Raw genomic sequence first — 22,847 nt, forward strand, 5'->3', positions numbered from 1 at the left:
CCAATTTTTTAAAGTTTTGATTTTACTACTAAATCTTTTAATTCATTTGATTTGTGCTCGTCAACAGTATGCTAACTTTAAAATTTATAGCAACACGAATTATATAAAAATATACTAGCTAAATATGTAAAACTAATAAATGACGTAATCAAATAAATGAAAATTTTGATAGTATAATTAAAATTTTGAAAGATTAGGCAGTCGAATCAAAATAATTCATAACCCATATCAGTATTGTACATTGTGGCCTAATTTCTACTCGAGAGATGCCGTGTAATCTTTTAATTGGTTTGATTTGAATTGGAAGTGCTAGGTAAAAACGTACAAAATTCGACTATGGATCATTTCAAGTTTACCATCCAATTTTTTAAAGTTTTTATTTTACTACTAAATCTTTCAATTCATTTGATTCTTGTCAGTCGACGGTATGCCGACTTTAAAATTTATAGCAACACGAATTATATAAAAATATACTAGTTAAATATGTAAAACTAATAAATAACGTAATTAAATAATTAAAAATTTTGATCGTATTAATTAAAATTTTGAAAGATTAGGTAGCTGAATCAAAATAATTCATAGTTCATATAAGTGTTGCACAATGTGGCCTAATTTTTATTGATAAGTGTTGCACAATGTGGCCTAAGTTTTATTGTTCAAATTGTACTCCAATATTCTCTGCGTCTTTACTCAAGAGGTGCCGTGGACTACACGGCACCTTAACCGTTAAATATGTACATAAACTTTCCCAAATTTTTTTCATCTAAGCTTTCGATCACTATTATTACTAATATTATCTTTCCCCAGCTATTCTCTCTAAACAATGGAGCTATTTAATTCCCCTGTAATTCCATTGCTGCTGATCATCATCTCCTCCCATCTTATCCTGCTTCAACACAGTACTGTCACAGCTCTTGATCATTCCTTGCAACCCAAAGAGGAGCACAAACAACTCAAAGGTTTTTAGATCAATTAATTTCTCTCTCTCTATTTTATCTTGGTTTTTGTTTTCTTTTCTCTCTCTCTCTATATTTCTTGTTGTTAATTTGCTATGTTATTAGTATTGAGTTACTGATTGATTTGTTGCGCTTTCTTAGCTAATTTTTTTTTCTTTTTTAAAGCGGAATTAGAAGCTCTAATTCAAAATTTTTGTTTCTTATCATTACAGAAGCACCAAATTGTTTGACAAAAGTTATGCAACAAGAGAATTTCAAACTAAAACTTTTGTATTTGAATAGCAGTGAGAATTTTGCGCACGAACTTGATTAGATTATCAAAGAGTGAAATCGACGCAATATAAATTTGTTTAACTAGAAAATCACAAAACTTGACACGACAGGGCACGACACGACAAAGAAATAAGTCAAATCGGCACAAGTAACACGATTATCAAACACGAATACGTTTTGCGGCTCTGAATTGATTTTTTTGGATATTCATAAATTTATTTCAGCTTTTTGTCATAATAGAAACTTTGGATTTTTTTTTGTGGCTAAAATCCTCTAGTAATGATTGTTGCAGCTTTCTGTTACAGCAGAAACTCTGTACTTTTCTGCGCGTGAAATGCTTTACTAAAAACTGAGGTAGTGAGATTTGGTTGTGCAGGTGAAGATTTCAGTCCTTACCCTTTTCACCGCCATCGCCGCCCCCGACCGCGGGGCAAGATATATCACCCGCTGACCGACCAGTGCGTGCTCCGATCGAATCTCGCCAACCAGCTGAAACTCGGCCCGTGCTCGCAGTCCGACTCGTGGTACTACACGCCGCAGAAATTCCTGACGGTGCAGGGGACGTACTACTGCCTGCAGGCCGTCGGCACGGGCCAGCCCGTGCAGCTGAGCATCATATGCGACCCGTCGGACTCGCAGTGGTCGGTGTTGCGGACGCCGTTCCGGAGAACACACCTCTCGACGGTCATCAGCGACGGGACCGTGGTTTGCTTGGATGTCGATTCGAAGAATGTGATCGTCTCTAATCCGTGCAGAGTAGCTGGGAATCCTCAGGCTGGTACTCAGTGGTTTATGTTGATCAAACAGTACAACGTAGTCGCTTCTACTGTGGGAAGTTAAGCGGGAAAACAATATAGCGGAATAAAAATTTGGTGGGGGACAGTATCCAACATGAGACTGATTCATCAGTTGTGCATTACATAGATGGTACGAATCTCAAAGTTGCATGAACGGCTGATGGAGCGGGCTCATCATGTTGGGGACCGTCCCGATCAAATTTTCTTACAGTTCGGTGTATCGCCAATAATAACGTAATACGAGTTTATATATGTTTGAAAGTAGTAAAAGTGTTTGTGTATCAGGAGCGTTAATCATGTACGTCATACTTGTATGTGTATACGCACGCTTCGCGGTGGAGAGATATCAAATATTACAAAATAATAATATTATTTTTATACTTTAGAAATGGATAACATATAACTAATTTTGCATTGTTTTATAGATAAAAATTATATTTTATTTGTTATATATTCCTGTAAACACTTATTAATTTGCATGTTTCAATGCCTAGAAGTTGCATGTAAAAAAAAAAAAAAAAAAACAAACAAATTCAAGTAGCAATTTTTTTTTTTTTTTTTGTTCTCACTTATTTCTCTATTCGGGTCAAGTCGGAGCTGGAGCAGATTTTTGACTAATTGAAACAGATCAAAAAAAGAAAAAAGTCTCTCTTAATTCGAACTCTATTTCTTTGCAGATCGGGACGATTTTTTTTTTTTTCTTATTTTTGGCTATCACTAACCGTCTCGAATCCCCATTCGAGACATCTCCACCCATCCGAATCCGTTTGCATCATTATTTTAATTACCTTTTTGTAAAATAATAATAATAATAATAATAAATTAGAAGCTTAAGATTGTTGGGTTATTTTTGAAAATAAGAAAAATAGCATTTTGAGAGTTATATTGAAATAGTGAGAATAAGCGTAATAATAGTTTCAAAATAATAATATTTTATCTAATTATGAATTAATTAACCATAAATACTCTAGATAACCATAAATGTTAATTAATAATTAATAATGAGTACTGTAAATTAATAGTTTAGCTAATCACAAGTAGTTTAATAAATTAATAAATCAATTACTTAACTAGTTAAGAAAATAATTAGATTAGTTAAAATATTAATTATATAATCAATATAAATATTAGTTATTGCATAAACACGCTAAATAATTAATTTTTGAGTTAGCTTATTAATTATAAACAATAAAATTAATTCCTCAAATAGTTAATTAAATACTTGTTAGAGTAATAAATCAAGCGGTTAATTATTTACCTAGTTAATTAGTAAATAAAGTGATAAATAATAAATTAATTAATAATATTTTATTATTTAAATTAGGAGAGGTATAAGGAGAGGAATTTATTGTTTTACCAAAAGTGTGGAATAATAATTCACGTTACTTTAGGATAACCCGTTAAGACGAGAACTTTTTTTTCTTCTTCTTCTTTTTGTTCGCGAACAAGAAGTTAGGCTTAGTTTGATATTGAGTCCCATATGACGCTATTAGATAAAATGAAGTTGGGGTAAAAGTATATACAGATATGCTTCTACATTCTCCAGTGGGATCGCAAAAAATATATCGTGATATGTGTAACGCAATATTACGTACGGAAACAAATAGGGTATTTTTCCATCGTACTTTCTCACCGCACATAATTCAATTCTTTCGCAATTCCAAACGAAGCCTAAGACTTATTTTATGAGACACTGTAAACTTAGTAATAAAAGTATTAGAGAGCTTTTCTATTTATAGAAATATTCTAGCTCACGCCCCAAAAATGAAACAACAAATCGGGCTCGGGTCTGGCTCGTAAAAGTCCGGCCCGGCTCAACCGGCTCCGGCCCGGGCCGGAACCGGGCCTCTGTATTTTGAAATCGGGCTCGATCCGCCCCGATCCAAACCTAGCCCAGGGCCGACGGCTCGTAGAACAAGTCTACACTACAACAAAAACGGTCTATAGCGACACTTTTAAATATCGGTATAAGTCAAAAAAAGTGCTGCTGACTAAATTACCGACACTTTTAAAAAGTATTGCTATATGTGGGGTCGCTAGGTATATAGTGACAGTTAAAGAGTGTTGCTATGATCTAAAAGAGTGCTGCTAATTTACCAACACTTATTTAAATATCTAGCAACCACCGGAACTCTACCTCGTTGGCTGCGGTGGCGGAGGAGACGAGAGGAAGGGATCTTCGTCTAGAATTTCAATCGATTGAGTGAGAGGAGAAGGAGAAATGGTAATCGATTTTTCTTTCCTTTTTTTTTTATTTTTCTTTTCTGTTTGTAATCGGGCCGAATGGGCTGGGTGAGGTGGGTTGAGTAGAGTACCATTTTATTTTTGGTTGGATTAGACTTTATATTTAGGCATTAGTAGGTTTTTTTTTAAGTTTTGGCATAAATATGACACTTACATAAAAGTGTCCCAAATATGTGTCCCTATAATCTAATTCTGTTGTAGTGCTATTTTCGCCCTAACTTTATTTTATCCAACAATGTTCGACGGTCCTCGATATCAAATTGTACTTTGACTTATATTACATAGCTTGTAGTGACAAATTTCTAAGTGTTCTTCAATTTGAACGGACTGCTTCGATGTTGGTTATCACTAGACACCTTTGAATTTAAGTTGCTTGATATTTTTGACTTTTGACCATTCATTTTTCTTGTGATGATTCACTAAATTCTTTATCTTTAGAATCAATGAAGATCACTAAAATAATAAATGAATGTGATGGTGCAATAACTCTTTGTCTTCATTCTCAAAGAGAGAGAGAGAGAGAGAGAGAGAGAGAGAATCATTGATGTACACTCGGGGTTTATTTGATTCATCTATTTTAGACTATGGAATCAGAATGAAATTCACTGATTCTGATAGTTGCTTATTTTATATAAATTGAATTTCGATTCTCATTCAATTCTGGAATGAAAATAACCCAATTCTTTTATGGCCCTCGGCTTTAAACTTGGATTGACTTATTGCAGAGAAAATTACTTGAAATTTTTTCTCGCAAACACCTCCAATAATCAAAACTCCTTACTTGAAATTATTTGACCTTTTAGATTAAGCATGAAGATTGGTTTAAGTTCTAAATATCAACCATCTAGTACTCTTCATTTATTTTTTTTATTTAAAACTATTCACATATGTGAATTTTTGATATTTTCTTCTTTCCACATATAAATCAACTAACTCCTCCTTTAATACAATTCTCCATTCTCTAACTCTTGTATGGCATCACTCTTGTCATATTTCTAGTACATATATTTTAAACTTTTCATTATATGTATCTAACTAATGTTTTCTTATTTAAACTTCGAAACTATTTTAATTACAGTATAAATCATTGAGTATTTCATATGTTACTGTATACCTCACGCTCACTTGATTTATGCGCTTACTCTTAATTAAGACTTATTGCATGTTCATGGCTTCTTTTATTTGTCATGCTTATAAAAACCGCAAAATCGATCAGTTGCGCTGTAATGCTTAGAAAACTAGTTTATTATTTTAATTTCATATATAGCTAGGTTTGAACTTTGAACCTAATAGAATATATATATATATATATCAACTTTTTACTCCTCTAATTATTAATGATTCATGTAACAAAAGAAAAATTATCATTTTTTTCCTTCATATATAGAAAAAGTAAACTTTAGGGGACTATTAAATGCTCTTTAGTTGAGGTGATTTACACATATTGTTGCCTATATTTATGTATGTATATTGTTACATATTAATATATTATATTACATAAATATGAAAAATAATAGAAAATCAAGAATTCAAATAAAGGTGAAATTAAATTCCTTTGAAATCTCCTCTCATCTATATAATAATAATAATAATAATAATAATAATAATAATAATAATAATAATAATAATAATAAATATATATATAATCACTTGGATCTAGCTAAAGTACTAATGTGTTATTCTATGGTTGGTTTAGAAAAGTAAAGTCAAAGTTTGTTAATTCCCAAAACGTGAAGCCATTATCATCATTGGAAAAAGTCTAACCCCAAATAACGGAGTCACAGTCAACAAAAACAAAAATAATAAATAAAATAATATATAATGAAGAAAAATCAAAGTCACGAGCAATGCTATCGATACATCTCTAATTTATAGGTATCGGATATACCCAATATAATCTCTCCAAAATTAAAACTATTTTACTTGTCTTTCCAGCTTCCTAAATGTCACGGATACTGACACGGAACACTGGACACGACACGACTCAAGACGCCATGACTCGGCAACTTTCAAAAATTAGGACACGAACACGTCATATGAACACTGCTAATAAAATATAATATTATTAAAATATATAATAATATATTTTTATTATATATAAAATATTAATTTTGGTAACATATTGTTAGTAAATTTTTATTAATAGCTCGTATATTTAGGAAAAAAATTCTCCGCCATTTATTTATATTGTCAAAAAATAAGTATATGTATTCATCGAAAAAACAAAAATATATATTTATCATCTTATATTATATATGCATAGAAAAAATAAAATAAAAATAGATATATATATTTTTAGTTGTATGCGTTATAAATCGGCATCAAACGCACGCCCAAAAAATGTCTAGTACATCATACATGTGTTTGATACGGGCACGTTCGTGCTCGACAAGGATATATATATAAGGCTTATAGAAGTGTCCGTAATATACAATCAGCTTCTTAATTTCTTTCAGAATTTAGTATTAGTTAAATATAATTTTCGCGTCTTAAAATTTTTTTTTCTGTACTAAATATGCCAGTACTTAAGCACAGCAGCAGCTTATAGAGGCAGAATCCGATTAGAATACTTAGACATTTATTTTTTATATTATCTTCATTAAGTGTTGAGTGTCGCATTTGACTTGCATAATGTAAATATCCACGTAAAAGTGTTTTTGCATACTATTCTACAGTTGTGTTGCTCTATAAATAGAGCTTCAGAAACACACTATATTCACATAAAGTGTGATAGCTAGTGATCTTTTGTACCTCTCTGATCCTGCTTGTATCTGAACTTGTGTATCGAAATGGCGAAGTTGCAGCGCGGAGAAGGAGAGGGCGGCGACCTCGAGAAGCTGCGCAAGGGGATAGCTGAGAGCTACGACGAGTCGACGGGGGCGTGGGAGGAGCTATTCGGCGAGTACATCCACCGGGGCTTCTACGACACACCATCGGCGGCCCCCGGTGCCGCCCCGCTCACGGCCCTGGATCACCGCCGCGCGCAGCTCCGCATGATCGACGAGGCCCTCGCCTTCGCCGGCGTTTCTGGTTTGTACATACGCTTAGATATTAAATCAATCTTTTGGATAGTATGATGTTCGAGTGAGTTATGAGCTCTCTCTGTCTTAAGATATTTTGTGTTTGGCTCATATGATATTCAACTGATTCTGAATCTTTTCCTAATAGATTAAGTTTTTGGACTAAATATTTTACTAGCTAATTTTCCACACCTTACATGCATTTTATGGCAAATATTTAATTCGTGATATGATTTATCTAATATTCAACTACTTTCTCGTTCAATTTATCTAATATTCAACTATTTTTTTTTTAAATAGATAAAGAAAAAGTACGGAACCTATCTGAACTATAAACTATCTTAAATCGGTGACCCAAACTATCAAAAATTTGATTTTATCGCCCAATCATTTAATTTGTTTGATTTGAGTTAGTTAACGTATTGTATTTTGACTTTGAAATTTAAGATAATTACTTATTTTAATGAATATATATAGTGCGGCGATTGCATAACTAAATACACTTGTAAAGAGATAAACAACACATTCAAATTTTTGAAGTTGAAGTGTCGCTGACTGTCTCGAATCAAAAGAATTGAAAGGTTGGGCAGTAAAATCAAAATAAGCGATAGTTCATATAAGTTATGTATATTTTTATTGAAAAAAAGAAAATTTCGAGACTGTCACTCCCCGGGGCCAGGTTGAAAAAAATAAATAAATAAAAAATTAAAAAAAATGCTTTTAAAATAGGCCCCAGGGATATGATTGGGTATATAAGAGATTTAGACATTAATAATAATAACTCGGCTTAAGTATTTTGGGCGGATGGTTTGAGCCCAACGAGTTATTGTTGCTAGTGGGCTGGATCGTTGCAGAGACACACCGAACACTTACAGATGATGCGCGTAAATGCAGAAGATCCTGAGAAGAAGCCAAAGAAAATACTGGATGTTGGATGTGGAATTGGGGGTGACACACTATGCCTGGCCAAAAAATATGGTGCTCAGTGCATTGGAATTAACTTGAGCCCTGTACAAGTCAAAAGAGCTCAGGAGCTTGCTCAAGCTGAGGGCCTTGCAGATAAGGTAACTAATTTTGGGGTGTTTTTGTTTATTTACCTCTGATTACTGTCCAAAATTTTTAAATTTGTTCTGAAATTATCTCCTTTCCAAATCTCAATTCCTATTAGTAATCCGAAAAAACTTTAAATACTACTCCTGTGGCTTCACACTTTCTCACTTTAATACCCTATAGTTTAAAGTATATCAATTTAGTGTCATGTGGTTTTCTTCTTTTTTTTTTTTATCGATTCTACTAATTTTTTTCGTTAAATCATTGGCAAAGTTAAAACTAAAAGGTACAAAAGTAAATATTCGATAAATCTAGGTGGGTATCTGAAGCTTTTTGTATATATAATTTAACGAAATATTAACGAAAAAGCTGACGAAAAGATAAAAATAAAATTACATAATACTAACTTGATACACTTTAAACCACAGGGTACTAAAGTGAGAAAGCACGAAACCACAGGAATGATATTTGAAATTTACCCTAGTAATCCTTAGGGAGTTTGAGGAGTTTGGGGATATGTGAATGAATTTTTGAAAATCAATAAGAGAATTTTGGTCAATAAGGAGAATATTAGGTACTTTTGAAGTTTTCGAGGGTATGTTAGATATTATTCTATTAATTTGTGGACTTGTGAAGTTTTCGAGGGTACTTTTGAAGTTTTCAAAGTTACCTTTTAAAATATTCAAAATTTTCAAATTTTCAAATTTTCAAATTTTCAACCTTTTATTAATTTGTGGACTTGTGGGGCTTTTGGGAATATTTGAAGGAATTTTTTGAAAATCAATCGGGACATTTTTTAGAAATAAACGATTATCCTAACCCTACAAATTCCTTATCCAAAGTTGGAAAACTTACAAGCACCAATGATAAAGTGTTTTTAAAAACATAGGAGCTGATCAATTCATATATTTAATCTTATTAATTACAATTCAGTTTTTAGAAATAAACGATTATTCGCAGGTGTCGTTCGAAGAAGCAGATGCATTGAATCAACCTTTTCCTGATGGGCAATTTGACCTGGTTTGGTCCCTGGAAAGTGGTGAGCACATGCCAGATAAGGAAAAGGTACTAAATTACTTTTGTGTAATATTTATTAAAAGTTTGTAATTTTTATATAAAAGTTAAATCAAACAAAAAAAAATATTGCAATATCCATTCTAAAATTGTTATGATGCATTTGATTGATTCATACACATACTACGTACAGAATACAACCCATAATTTCTTATATATATATATTTTGGTTTTTGGCGTCGGTAGATGTATTCGTCAAAGCCGGTTGAAGTTTACTGATTGAATTTGACCAAATTTATATATAAACATACAATTTCAGTTCTTCAGCGAGATGGCACGCGTCGCGGCGCCAGGGGCCACGATTATCCTCGTGACATGGTGTCATAGAGATCTTTCGCCGGACGAGGAATCGCTGCGCCCCGATGAGATGAAACTCTTGAACAAGATAAGCGATGCGCACCTCCTACCTGCTTGGTGCTCCGCTGCGGACTATGCCAGCTTCGCCAAGTCTTTAAAACTCGAGGTAAAGCTACCAAACCACATGTAGCCTGGTGTGGTCAGGAATTTGAGCTTCTGTATTACATGCTTAAATAAGCACTTGAGAGAGTTTCTATCGGGTGCAGGATCTTCAGATTATTAAATTATGTAAAATAATTATTATTATCCAAAAACTTAAGCTATCATCGAAAGGTGCGTTATCTCCCTCATGTCTGGGATTGAGACTTCTTGACTGGCCCAAGACGTGGGACTTGAACTCAGAATCTTTTACTCTGATAACATATTAAATTATATAAAATAACTGTTATTCTCCAAAATCTTAAGCTATTAGAGAACGGTGCTTTAATTAATATGTCCAATCTACAAAAAGCTCCTACTACTGCTTCTGCCTTCAGTTGTAGCAATGGGCATCAACGTTTTGACTTTAGTGGCATAAACAGTCCGTCGTTAGCTAAATTATTTAAATTTTCTGAAACCGAAACTGAAAAACTGTACTATTTAAAGTTTTCAGTTCTCGAGTGTTAAGTTTAAATACTCTAAATTATATTTTACTGTACCGATCATCGGGCGCACCAAATTTAATTTGCCTCTTTTAAGAAACAAGTTTTTTTTTTTTGGGTTATTTTATTCAATTAGGAATTATTTCTTTAAAATACTAAAAATTTATTATGTTTGTGAAAATGTGTGATGGCAGGATATCAGAAGGGCAGACTGGTCGGAGAATGTGGCTCCGTTTTGGTCTGCGGCCGTGCAGTCTGGCATGACTTGGCGAGGCATCATCTCCCTCTTGAAAAGTGGTAAATAAATAAATAAATAATTAATTAATTAATTAATTAATTAATTTTTTTAAGTAATTATGAAATTTAATTATCCGTAAAAAAAAAAAGAGTATGAAAGTATGGAAAACCTCTTCTGCGTGTGCAATGAAAAAAAATATATTATGTTTATTTTCGTAAATAATAATATTTTGTACAGCTCATACTTATTCAATTAAGATATAGTCTCTTAATATATTTTACACCACCCTAATTCTTATTTATTATGAATTTAGTTAAAATTAACATTTTTTATCATCAACTATTAAATTAAGATAATTCATACTTTTAATAATTGAAAAAAAAAGGGGTCAAAGTTGCAAAAATTTGAACACAAAATATTGGGACAATGAGCATTGCTTAGTCTAAATTTGTTTTTCTTTTTCACTCTTCTTTTTAAAATTTGAAATTTTGAAATTTATTTTTTCCCCTTTAATATTTCTCGACTTTATTTTTTTTTTTTGTAATTATCCTGCAGGATGGAAAACTATAAAAACTGCGCTCGCAGTTTCCCTGCTGATCGAGGGCTACAACAAGAAGGTCATCAAATACAACATCATCACATGCCGCAAGCCAAAATAAGCTGATAATAAATAGTTGGTCTCACGGTCGAATTCTGCTACCGATAAGTACGAAAATATGCGTATGTGTGATCTACAGATATATCAAAACTTAATACCACTACTTGTTTGTGTCTTTTTTTTATGATTTTAGTTTTTGGTACATTTTGCGTTTAGTGAAATGTTGTATCCTTTGTACTAGTTTTGTGTACTTAAATAAAAGAGTTTGATCCTTGTAATGGTTGTTTCCCTCTTTAATTATGAAATTATGATTTTGTATCTCCTTTCATGTATCCTAATTGTTAAAAAAGAAAATTAACTTGCTTAATGTGGTTTAGTTTATTTTTACTTTTTCACCATGTCATTCGAAATCATACACTTGGGTAATAAATATTTTTGTAAGAATCTATCATTCAATAAGATAGTAAAATATTATATTTTACCAATCACAAGGCACTAGCATATAATTTTCACTCTACTACTTTGTGATTCATAAATAATATTAATTTATTACTTTATTTAATAAGAGGTTTTAATTTACGAGGAAGAAAAAAGTAAAATCGAAAGATAACACATTAATATATACCTTTTGAACAGCTAATGTGGTAAAGTAAAAATATGCGAGACCACCGAGGGAATGAAAATATCTTTTTTTATGTCACTCATAATATTAATGCCATTTTTTATTCACAAGTAAAGCAAATCAAAAGATTACATTGAACTTAATGAAAACCCAAAAGAAAAATAAAAGGGTTTTTTTATGAAAAATAAAAGTGACACAAATATAAGGATAGGAATTAGGAATTAATAAACACCCTCTTTTATATATCCTTAGTTGGATAAGAAGCCATTTTGTTTATGCCACAAAGCCCCTCATCTTTTCCTGTTTTTCTTTTCATCCTTATGTACCCCTTCTCCCCCCATCTTGGGCCCCATGAGTTCTTCACTGTGATGTAATCCTGGCCCTTCGATGATCCGTATCCGACGGCTGCAACTCCATGATCTAGATCAGTCCCACATGGTCCATCAAAAACACCCTAATGAAATTAAAATGTCATAAGCAAAATGTTTTACTTTTAGGACCGTTGGCTACGTACTGTTAGTTGACCGTTAAATTTTTACTGTCACGGTCGTTATATTATTGTAAAAATATTTCATTTGAGAATTTTTCTTAGAATTATCATTTATGGTTTACGTAGAATAGCACGGAATTTAAAATAAATATACTAAAAATATAATTAAAAAGATATTTATTTAATGATAGAATAAGTATTTTATAAAAGAAGATTCAATTTTAACCATTCAAGTAATGGAAAAAGGATAAATTTGCAAATATACAACTTTTAAGGGATAATATCTAATATACTCTACAAAATTGCAAAACTATTTAATGTACTTCTGATCGACCAAAATGTCCTTATTTTTATTAAGAGATGGTATCTAATATACTATGCAAAACTGCAAAAATATCTTATTTATCCTTGAAAGACCAAAATACCCTTGTTGATTTTAAAAAGTTTTCCTTCAAATATCTCTATTTCTCTTAAGATTTATTAATGGGATAGAATTTTAGAAGGGTATTTTGATAATTTCAGAGTAAATTTGAAAATTTTGAATAGTAGAATGGGGTCAATAAGCAAAAGTCCCCTTTATTAATTTTAAGTTTTTAAAGTTTGGACAACGATCTGTAGTTGCGTTAGTGACTGACCCCGCTGTAGAACTGGAAGTTCCTGCCGGAAGCCTCGATGGCAACACTGATAGGCTGATGCGCGAGAGCCTTGAGGAGGCTTGTTTCGTCGTTCTCCGGCACGTCTTCGTAGCCGGTGATGGTCACCATCTCAAGATCAGCCTAGACAGATAGACAGACAGACAGAGAGATATATACATATATATATCGGTTAATTTATTTTTGAAATATTTGATTTGAGAGTTTTTCTTTTTTTTTTTTTTCTTTGAGAATCAGGAGCTTGACCCGTTACAAAATCCTATCTGGAGTCCTCTCTATTAGCTAGGAATTAATTCAACCTCAAACCCTAAAAGCGAACCGAATCAATTGTAATGAGTCGGCTCGGTTTAGTAATTCATTTATACTTAACCCTAGGAACAAATATTTACTACGAAGGCATGCGAGGCCTGAGCCTTCGCATGCTCTGAGCGAATCTCAAAGCAAGACTGAGTGCTATCTGACAGCTCAGACCTGTTGCTTCACCGGCCCTCAATAGCTAATAGTGATTTTTTATAATTATTTTTTTCATTGAACTGCATATACAAATCACACATACCCTCTGCTGCTCGCAGGTGCCTTCTTCCATCAGGTAAGGGTAGTCGTCTTCGGTGCGGAGTCCGCCATTGCCGACGATGAACGTGAACGCGTAGTCCATCAGCCCGCCGTTGCAGCCGTTGTTGTCTGGCTTGTCGCAGTCGATCAGCTCCTGCTCCGACAGCGACGTCAAATTTCCCGTCACGATCTGGTTTACGCCCTCGACGGCCGCCACCGTCGAAAATGCCCAGCAACTACCTGCATACATTAAATCCAACTCACTTTGAAATAAGTATCACACATTTGGTTATAGCATACTCTTGTAAAGCTAACTTAGTTCAAATTGTAAGTCATTCAACAAGCTCTTAAGGTGATGTATAACTTTTGGGTCATTTACTGTCAAATCGATCTTTTGAGTAATATTGTAAAAACGTCAATTGCTAATATATAGAAAAAAGTTATTGGATAGGGCATATGATATTAACTACACGGAGTTTTTGCTTACCGCAACTGCCTTGGTTCTTTACATGAGTAACTGCTCCCTTCTTTCTCCAGTCTACTGACTTTGGTATGTTTGTGACATTTGCATACCGAAAGGATCCAGAATCGACTATTCCTCTTTTCTGCGCTAAGTCGGTCCTCACTCCGAGATACCTCTCCTTGAACTCGCCGTGGCTCAAGTCTGCAAATTCGTTCAAACCAAGCCAGTAACTGCTCGCCTGCCTGTTCGTCTCGTCGATGTGCTTCAAATTGTCCTTGAAGATCTCGAATCTCCGGATCTTCTCTTTGAAGCTTGCGTAGAACTTGTCGTGCTTCGACATCCACGACTCGAAAAGGTCGATAAGCGTGTCGTGCGAGCTCAAGTCATCTTCCAAGTAACCGATGATGGAGAAGTCTCTGGGGAGGGCCAAACATGATGTCAAGCAAAGCAAGAAGGAGAGAAGAAGGAAATTATTAGGTTTCATGAATGCCATTGAGTGATGTGTGAGAGATTTAGAGAGAGAGAAAGAGAAAGAGTTGGTTCTTTTCATTTGTGCAATAGAGGGCTATATATATAGTTTTGTGTTCCTCATGTTGCTTCCAAGCAAAGTGTACATAAGAAATTGTTATGCTTCACATTCAAGCATGTATACCAATTCTCTAAGCTAAGGTTATTGGATGAGGCTTTGCTTTTAAGCATACATATGTACAAAGGTGTATATATACCATGTTTTATTGCAATAAAGAAGTTGTGTGTGTACATTATTTCAAGTGAGAGTATGATCTTGTATTTTATAATTTCTATCTCAAGGTAGAATTCAATGAAATTTAGGTCAATAGAATTTAATTGAGTTTGAAAAATAAACTTTAGGGCTGGGCCAATGGGAAGCAGCCACGTGGACAGGTAGTAGAGAAAAGCTAAAACTCTTAATGTAATGGTTTTTGAATTTTCTCAAAATTGGTAAGTCTGGAGTTCGAATCCTAGTTGATTTATATTTTCAGTTAAGTTTATTTTTAAATTAAATAAACGAAGCGAATAGTATGCTACATATCTCTCAAAAAAAAATTGGTAAGTATGGATTTTATAAAAGATAAGGTAAACGTTTACAAACTTATAAAATAGAGCAGTGCTGCAATACTCCGTTTTAATATTAGCTGTTTATTTTTAATCAATGAAGGATTAAAATTTATGTATGAAAAAAGATGACCCGCTATTGTACAAGCAGTACCGGTCACCAGATATGTGAAGTTAGGGATTTTTTGGAAAAACAAAAGAGCTAATATTAAAAAGTTAAATAGCTAATATTGAAAAGTTTTGCTTACTATCCTTAAATCATGGAGAAAATGAGTTTTTAATTGGATTACGCATTTTGAAGGCCGATTTTAATAATAATTTGTGATGACATGGAGTCTTAAATTTAGTAATTTATAATTTAAAATTAATTTTGAAACATCAAAACTTTATGTTTAAATAGTTAAAAAAATTTATTTTTTAGTTATAATATAATTAAATCTAAATTTATAATTTAAATTTGATCAATATTTTTGAAATTTAATGATGTTTTTCAATATTGAATTAACGATTTCAACTTACTTTAAAATATAGAAATTTTTTATTTAAATAAATAATAAAAGTTTATAAATACACTATAACTTAAATTACAATTTAAAGAGATTAACATTTTTGAATTTTTATGTTGGTTTAATATTGAATGACAATTTGAATTGAAATGTTTACTCATTCAAACATAAATTTTTCTATCTAAAATTTAAATTTAATTTATACAATTACAAATATAAAGTTTAAACTCAAGTTAAATTTTAAATTTGAATTTATGAAGATTTATCACAATCAAATTAGCCATTATCTAATTTGGTAGGTAACAAAATTAAATTAGAAAATGAAGATTTGTTGGATATTATCAAATTTGGCAATTAGCTAATATATATTTTTAAATATTATCTTTACGATTGATTGATAACCTGTTGAGCAGGTTACCATTGCAAAAGTCAATCTTAGCCTCAAAAATTTGAATGCTCAGATTTAAATTGGCCAGTGTATTGAAGCATTTCTTTATAAAATAAGTCAAAAAAATAGGAATCTTCTCAAAATTATCTTTTTAGGGGAGAACTATTTTATTTTTCAAAAAAAGAAAATTATTTTTTGGATGAAAAATTGGAAAACTTTTTTTTTTTTGAAAAACTAAACTGAAAATACTTTTTCACCCCTACGGGCTTAGTTCTTATTATCTATCCACAAATCCAAAAAAGGAAATATTTTGGGTCTTTCATAGATAATTTTCACATTATTTTCAATGCCCATTTAAATTTCACATGCGTAAATCATTTAAAATTTTCTATATTTATATTCAATTCTATATTATATATATCAGAAAGAGAATATCGAGGATATATATTAGTTGTTTTCCTTGGTTTGTTATCAAAAGAGGTTTAAATTTAAATCGAATCCTAAGATGTAGTAAGAGATAAACATAGATATAGATGTAGATAATCTTATCTCCTAAATAGATGTACACAGTTAGAAACTACATATGAAAACAAAAAAGAAAAAAAAAACAAGAGAAAAGGAATATATATATATATATATATTTAAGCACAAGGTGTTCAATCTCTCATAAACTCTCACTCTCTCTCTCTAACTCAAATGGCTTGTTTGGGTGGTGGTTTCATCATCATACTACTAAATGCTCTTTTAGCCGTCGCCGCGACGGCGACGACGGCGTCGGGGACGTGCGGTTTCCCGGCGGTGTTCAACTTCGGGGACTCGAACTCCGACACTGGGGGCCTGTCGGCGGCATTCGGGCAGGCCCCGCCGCCGAATGGGGAGAGCTTCTGGGGACGGCCGATGGGGCGGTACTACGACGGCCGCGTCGCCGTCGATTTCATAGGTACAGAAGAATCGTGCTATAAGAAATTTTTGTTTATAAGATAATTTAATAATTTTACTGCTCATCAACAGTAAGATGCATTTGTGTTGTTGATAAACGGTTATAAAATAAGTTCTCCGCATAGAAATGTTCGTAAGTACTATTCGGCTTTGCATTTACTTTTATCTTTTTCACTTATTTTGGATCTTTTGGATCAGCGCACAAATTGGGGCTTCCGTATCTACACGCATATCTGGATTCCGTTGGATCCAACTTCTCCCACGGCGCCAACTTTGCGACCGCCGGGTCAACGATCCGGCCGCAGAACACGACGCTGTCCCAGAGCGGCTTTAGCCCCATCTCCCTCGATGTCCAATCGTGGCAGTTCGCCCAGTTCGTCACCCGATCGCAGTTCGCCGCTAAAGTGAATGGTGCGTAAGTGTTATTTACCAGAACCTATCTGAAATATGAAACATTTTAAAACAGTTCAAACCAAATTACTGAACCGAACCGAACCGATCGAAGTCGATTCACCAGTTACAACGGTTAAAAATCAGAAAAGCTGAACAAACCGAAAAATCAAAATTTTAGTAATTCATTATATCTTAATCTTACATTATTAAAAAATATTATGTATTAATTTTAACATACAATTAATTGTGATTATATCTTATTCTTAGTAGTTTATAAGGATTTTAAAGTGAATAAAAATATTTTACTAAAACCAAATAAACTGAACTGAACCGACCGAATTATTTTGATCAAGTTCAATTTTTATTTTCTACCTAACTTTAAAATCTTAGTTAAAAGATTTTTTTACCAAATATTTTATTAAATTACAACATATCTATATCGTAAAAGTGAGTTGTTTCAAAGTTTAGATATTTATTTCAAAATATGCTAAAGTAGAGTTAATGTTATATAATTTTATATGGCAACTCAAAGTTAAAACAAAAAAAGAAAAGGAAAAATAATCATTTATTTAAGAACCTCTGCATATGTACGTACCAAAATATACCTTTTACTTGCATCATTTAAGGGCGTGCTTGGTTCGCTTTCTTTTTAATCCGTTTGTGGATGTTTGGTATGCGGGAGTCCCATTCCGAGAATCAGAATGGAAATCCCCCAATCACCTCTTTTTCCAATCCGGCCTAAGAGGTCGGATTGAAAGTTGAATCCGGATGGAATGGATATTTATTTGAATTAAATTTATTTTTTCAACTTTTTTAATTAAAATATAAATTCAAATTTAATATATAATTTAAAATTTTAATTTGAATGTGAATTAAAAATTAAAATTTAATCAATTATTTTGAACCTAACTTATAAATTTGAATATAAATTAAAATTTTAATTTATATAAAGTTTTATTCAAATTTTATTTAAAACTTTAAATTAAATTTATGGATTCAAATTAAAATTTAAATTGTAATTTTAAGTTTGAATTTGAATAAATCAAATTTTAGTTTTATATTTTGAATTATTCACTCAACCTCAAAGTTTAATTTTAAAAAAAAATATATATTTAAAGTTTTAACATTATTTCAAAATTTTGATATAAATATTTAATATTTAATTTCAATTTGAATTTAAATTAATATATTATAAAGATAAAGTAGCATAGTAATTTGATTATGTTTTTTATATCCACCTGAACCAAACACCGATAATGGAAATGAATTATTCCGATTTCGATTCAGGTAACAAACCAAACAGAATAGGTAATGAGTCATTCCGATTCCAATTCCAGCTTATTTCGATTCCGATTCCGATTCTGATTCCGACTTCAAACCAAACGCACCCTAAAAGTATAATTTGCATTAATTAACCCTTAAATTTTATGTTTATATTTTTATTCTTATATATAACTTATAATTGGTTTCAACATTAAAAGAACCTTCGAGATAACGGTGAGTATTATTCAGTTACAACTGAATTACCGAACTGAACCAATCGAAATCAGTCGGTCCAATTCAGTTTTACATATAATTCGGTTTGGTTCAGTTCTAAAAAGTTAAAAACTAGAAAAAACCGAATTAATTGACGTTTTAGTAATTCAATATACAGTAGTCTTATCATAAAAAAAATATTATGTATTAACTTTAAATAATAATCAAATAATTAGAGATATTAATTATTATTATTATCTTAGATCAATAATTTTTAATATAAAACTAATCATGATTATATCTTATTTTTTAGTGGTTTAAAAAAAGAAAAATATTTTACTAAAACTAAAAAAACCAAACCGAATAGACCGAATTATTTTGGTTCGATTTGGTTCATGCCTATAATTCGGTTCAGTTCGTTTTTTTAGGGCATATTTACAATTATATACTATTCTAAAAACCGTACGTACAAAATGCAAAATTTTTAGGGGATATATAGGCAAATATATCTATTATTGATAGGACTAGTAATCCAACCTATTGTGCACGACGTAGCTCGTGTTATGCTTAAAATGAGCTCACGTTTAATCGTTGTTTAATAAACAAATCGAATACGTGTCAGGATCAGCTCGCTCGTGTTCGGCTCAATATAACTTCAACCATTTAGATTTTATGTCAATCTAAATAAACAAAAACTAATATATTATAAATATTTACTATTTGGATTTTCAGCCGATCTAAATATAAAAAGATCTATATTTTGTGAATTCCAATTATTAGGCTAAGATTCTAAATTTTTAATTTCCGTTCCATTTTTCGTCCAGTGGTAGGACTGAAAATCTAACTTGTTATTCGTAAACTGGCTCGTAAACAAGTCAAAGACGAGTTGGATTTCTCATCTCGATATTTTAATAACCCTAATCATTATAAATAGAAATTTCAATTTTAAAAATGTCTTATCTTTTTTTTTTCTTTTTTTTTCTTTTTTTTGGTGCAGGAGTGTTCAATGGTCTTTTACCAAAGGAAGAGTACTTCTCACAGGCTCTATACACCTTTGACATTGGCCAAAATGACCTCACAGCAGGATACTTTTCCAACATGACCACTGAGGAAGTGAAAGCATCTATCCCTGACATTCTCAATCAGTTCACTGCAGTTATCCAGGTAAAATTAAAATTCATATCCGAATCCAAATTCGTCTAGTTTTTATTTTTCATATCGATATGTGTATGTCCGTTCAGCATCGAATAAATCTATTCTGTTCGTGTTCGGATTCTGATTCGCATAAAATTTCGGATATTCGTATCTACTGACATTCCTATTCTTGTATTGTGTGTAGAGCGTCTACGGACAAGGGGGCCGGTACTTTTGGATCCACAACACCGGGCCTTTTGGGTGCCTCCCATACGTACTTGAACGCGTCCCTCTGAAGGCCCCCGACGTCGACCGCCACGGCTGCGGCACGCCGTTCAACGGCGTGGCGCAGCTTTTCAATGAGAAGCTCAAGGAGACGGTGGCGCAGCTCCGGAGAGACCTCCCCCTCGCCGTCTTCACCTACGTCGACGTCTACTCCGTCAAGTACAACCTCATCGCCCACGCCAGGAAGCACGGTATAGCGCTTCGAACACCTAGTACTACTATGTTTGATATTACTGGCGTAAGAGTTACTTTCACTTCACTATACACAGATCAGATTCATTAGATCTGATCAGATATGATCGATGATTACTGACCAGATTCAACGAATCATTTCGGTTAGTAGCGAGAACAGGTAAGTTAACAAATTCATTGAACCCTTTTCCAAATTTAATTCTGAATTTTTGGTTGATGTGCTCCATGGTTTAGTAAATGATCGTCCAACAACCAGATTCAATGAATTTTTCTCCCAAATAGTAAGTATGGTTATCGTAAAGAAAAAACATGCAGAACTCATCTGAATTATGAACCATTTTGGATTAAGTATCTGACCTTTTTAAAATTTGATTATACTTCCAAATCTTTTAATTTGATTATTTTAAGTCGATCAATGACACTTTGACTTTAAAAATTAAGCTAATTGTTTACTTTAATAGATTTATAATTACAAAAATTGTATGAAATATGCTAATTAAATTTGTAAAAATAAACGATATATTTAAGTTTTGAAGTCAAAATACTACTGACGGCCTCAAATTAAATAAATTGAATAAGTTTGGTAGTAAAATCAAAATTTTGAAAGTTCAGACGGGGAGTTTGTACATTTTAACCTTATCTTAATAAAACCAGTCTATGGTACATTGCACCATCATTCCAACTCTTTTCTAAATTATATTTTAGTCCTCAATCTTTGGTTGATGTACTCTACCACATAAATGAGAGCTTAAATCGAAAATTTGATTTAGTATAAGAACTTAGAACTTTCAATGCCTTTGTTCGTAACACGAATGAACATTACTTTCTAGGGTTTGAGCGTCCCCTCGTGGCGTGCTGCGGCCACGGCGGGAAGTACAACTACAACGCAAAGTACGGGTGCGGGTCGATGAAGACGACGGCGAACGGCACCGCGGTGCTGGTCGGGGGGTCGTGCGAGGACCCGCACAAGAGGATCATCTGGGACGGAGTTCACTACACGCAGGCTGCGAACAAGTATGTGTTCGAGCAGATAGTGGGCGGGGAATTCTCTGACAACGGCGTGCCGTTGAAACTGGCATGCCAGACGAAGCCGTGACGACAATGATGCGTTATCCGAATCGGCAAACATCGTTTAGGAAACTAGGAAGGTTGTTCATCTAGAAACTTTTTGTCTCATTTATTTATTTTTTTTATTTATTTTTAGGCGACGTTATGAGTAGGTTGAAAGTTATTACTTGCACATAGATTTATTGAATTTATTTGGTAACTATTTGTGTTCGTTTATATTTTTATTTAATAAATTTTATCTGTCCCTAACAAAAGCGCCTGCAGGGTTACTAATATTATTATTTTCTATATTCAAGTTACATGAATAAAAAGTATAAGAACATTATTGAGAATATATATGTTTTATGAGATTGATCCAATTTATGCAGTTCCATTAAAAATTTTGAAAAAAACTTGACTCCAAAGTCTAGAAAAAAAAAAATTCTTAAAAATAAAAATGATAAAAAAGGGCATGCGACATTTTGGTTCTCAATGTTTGTAAATTTCTACAATCAGATCATCAGCAGTGTGTTACGGTTCAAAAAATAAAATAAACTATAGGATTTAAAAATTTTAAAATAAAAATTATAATAAATTAAAATTTAAAAACTACACATTACTGACACGCCAAAGATTTATTTAAATAAAAGTTATAGTAGTAAAGCTTCATTTGCATTGCGAGGAGATTGCGTTACGTGTGATTAAAAAGTAATATTGTGTTATGAGTCGGTTACGATATATTTTTTGGAGTCTCACGGGATCGGTTACGATATATTTTCTGCGGTTTTATCGGAGAATGTAGAAGTATATTCTTATATACTTTTATCCTAACTCCATTTTATTTAATAACGTCACATCGGTCTCAATACAAAACTTTTAAACTGCAATTTTTAGGTTTGAAAATGAAATTTAAAAGTATTTCTCGACTAATCCATTTTTTTTATTGTTTGAAAAAAAAGACTTTTCTATCAGGAAAACATATCCATGTGGTTTCACACTTTCTCACTTTAGTATCCTGTGGTTTAAAGTATATCAATTTAGTATCCTATGGTTTTATTTTTATTTTTTCATTATTGATTCCACTAATTTTTTTCGTTAAATCAGTAACAAAAATAAAACTAAAGGGTACTAAAGTAAATATTCGATAAACGTAGATGGAATATCTGAAATTTTTTGTATACAATTTAACAAAATATTATCAGAGAACTATCGAAAAGATAAAAATAAATTCACACGGCACAAACTTGATACACTTTAAGCCACAGGATACTAAAGTGAGAAAGTGCGAAACTATATGGGTGATATTTGAAGTTTACCCTCTTCTATTATTATTATTATTATTATTATTATTATTATTATTACTATAATTTGTTAGTTTTAAATGCATTCTAAATGGTACGGTATATGAGAATTTACTTTTAAAAAAATAGAAATTAAATAATTTT

General features: G+C 32.2%; 4 protein-coding genes across 5 annotated transcripts; 3 read left to right on the forward strand and 1 right to left on the reverse strand.

Moving 5' to 3' along the window:
* Positions 1 to 674: 674 nt before the first annotated feature.
* On the forward strand, positions 675 to 2,419 carry LOC109706361. The gene is made up of 2 exons (XM_020227153.1): positions 675 to 959; positions 1,606 to 2,419. Exons 1-2 carry the CDS (start codon positions 824 to 826, stop codon positions 2,067 to 2,069), a joined length of 600 nt encoding a protein of 199 aa, XP_020082742.1. The 5' UTR covers positions 675 to 823; the 3' UTR covers positions 2,070 to 2,419.
* A 4,568-nt stretch (positions 2,420 to 6,987) lies between these two features.
* On the forward strand, positions 6,988 to 11,466 carry LOC109706363 (probable tocopherol O-methyltransferase, chloroplastic). Of its 2 annotated transcripts, none has more exons than XM_020227155.1 (6): positions 6,988 to 7,300; positions 8,185 to 8,354; positions 9,301 to 9,405; positions 9,674 to 9,877; positions 10,547 to 10,649; positions 11,146 to 11,466. In XM_020227155.1, exons 1-6 carry the CDS (start codon positions 7,060 to 7,062, stop codon positions 11,247 to 11,249), a joined length of 927 nt encoding a protein of 308 aa, XP_020082744.1. In that variant the 5' UTR covers positions 6,988 to 7,059; the 3' UTR covers positions 11,250 to 11,466. The 2 variants fall into 2 exon arrangements, with proteins under 2 accessions (XP_020082744.1, XP_020082745.1); XM_020227156.1 differs by having other exon boundaries at positions 8,188 to 8,354.
* Positions 11,467 to 11,892: 426 nt separating this feature from the next.
* Positions 11,893 to 14,504, reverse strand: LOC109706362 (cysteine protease XCP2-like). Its single transcript, XM_020227154.1, has 4 exons — positions 13,993 to 14,504; positions 13,510 to 13,745; positions 12,936 to 13,076; positions 11,893 to 12,264 (listed from the first exon to the last, which is right to left on the reverse strand). The coding sequence occupies exons 1-4, from the start codon at positions 14,459 to 14,461 to the stop codon at positions 12,049 to 12,051; spliced, it is 1,062 nt and encodes a 353-aa protein (XP_020082743.1). The 5' UTR covers positions 14,462 to 14,504; the 3' UTR covers positions 11,893 to 12,048.
* A 2,128-nt stretch (positions 14,505 to 16,632) lies between these two features.
* On the forward strand, positions 16,633 to 21,451 carry LOC109706365 (alpha-L-fucosidase 3-like). The gene is made up of 5 exons (XM_020227157.1): positions 16,633 to 16,876; positions 17,074 to 17,286; positions 19,742 to 19,908; positions 20,084 to 20,354; positions 21,186 to 21,451. Exons 1-5 carry the CDS (start codon positions 16,633 to 16,635, stop codon positions 21,449 to 21,451), a joined length of 1,161 nt encoding a protein of 386 aa, XP_020082746.1.
* The last annotated feature ends 1,396 nt before the right edge of the window (positions 21,452 to 22,847 follow it).

The sequence above is a fragment of the Ananas comosus genome, unplaced genomic scaffold (assembly GCF_001540865.1).
Source record: "Ananas comosus cultivar F153 unplaced genomic scaffold, ASM154086v1, whole genome shotgun sequence".
Classification (NCBI taxonomy): Eukaryota; Viridiplantae; Streptophyta; class Magnoliopsida; order Poales; family Bromeliaceae; genus Ananas; species Ananas comosus.

Bases quoted from the DNA above. Each gene is read 5' to 3' on its own strand.
- LOC109706365 (XM_020227157.1), top strand. From the start codon at position 16,633: ATGGCTTGTTTGGGTGGTGGTTTCATCATCATACTACTAAATGCTCTT. The intron at 17,287-19,741 runs GTGCGTAAGTGT...TTTTTGGTGCAG, and splicing joins GTTCGCCGCTAAAGTGAATG to GAGTGTTCAATGGTCTTTTA. The intron at 19,909-20,083 runs GTAAAATTAAAA...TATTGTGTGTAG, and splicing joins AGTTCACTGCAGTTATCCAG to AGCGTCTACGGACAAGGGGG.
- LOC109706362 (XM_020227154.1), bottom strand. From the start codon at position 14,461: ATGGCATTCATGAAACCTAATAATTTCCTTCTTCTCTCCTTCTTGCTT. The intron at 13,077-13,509 runs GTATGTGTGATT...CTATCTGTCTAG, and splicing joins GCACCTGCGAGCAGCAGAGG to GCTGATCTTGAGATGGTGAC. The intron at 12,265-12,935 runs GTCAGTCACTAA...TAATTTCATTAG, and splicing joins ACTTCCAGTTCTACAGCGGG to GGTGTTTTTGATGGACCATG.
- LOC109706361 (XM_020227153.1), top strand. From the start codon at position 824: ATGGAGCTATTTAATTCCCCTGTAATTCCATTGCTGCTGATCATCATC. The intron at 960-1,605 runs GTTTTTAGATCA...TTGGTTGTGCAG, and splicing joins GGAGCACAAACAACTCAAAG to GTGAAGATTTCAGTCCTTAC.
- LOC109706363 (XM_020227155.1), top strand. From the start codon at position 7,060: ATGGCGAAGTTGCAGCGCGGAGAAGGAGAGGGCGGCGACCTCGAGAAG. The intron at 8,355-9,300 runs GTAACTAATTTT...GATTATTCGCAG, and splicing joins CTGAGGGCCTTGCAGATAAG to GTGTCGTTCGAAGAAGCAGA. The intron at 9,406-9,673 runs GTACTAAATTAC...ATACAATTTCAG, and splicing joins ACATGCCAGATAAGGAAAAG to TTCTTCAGCGAGATGGCACG.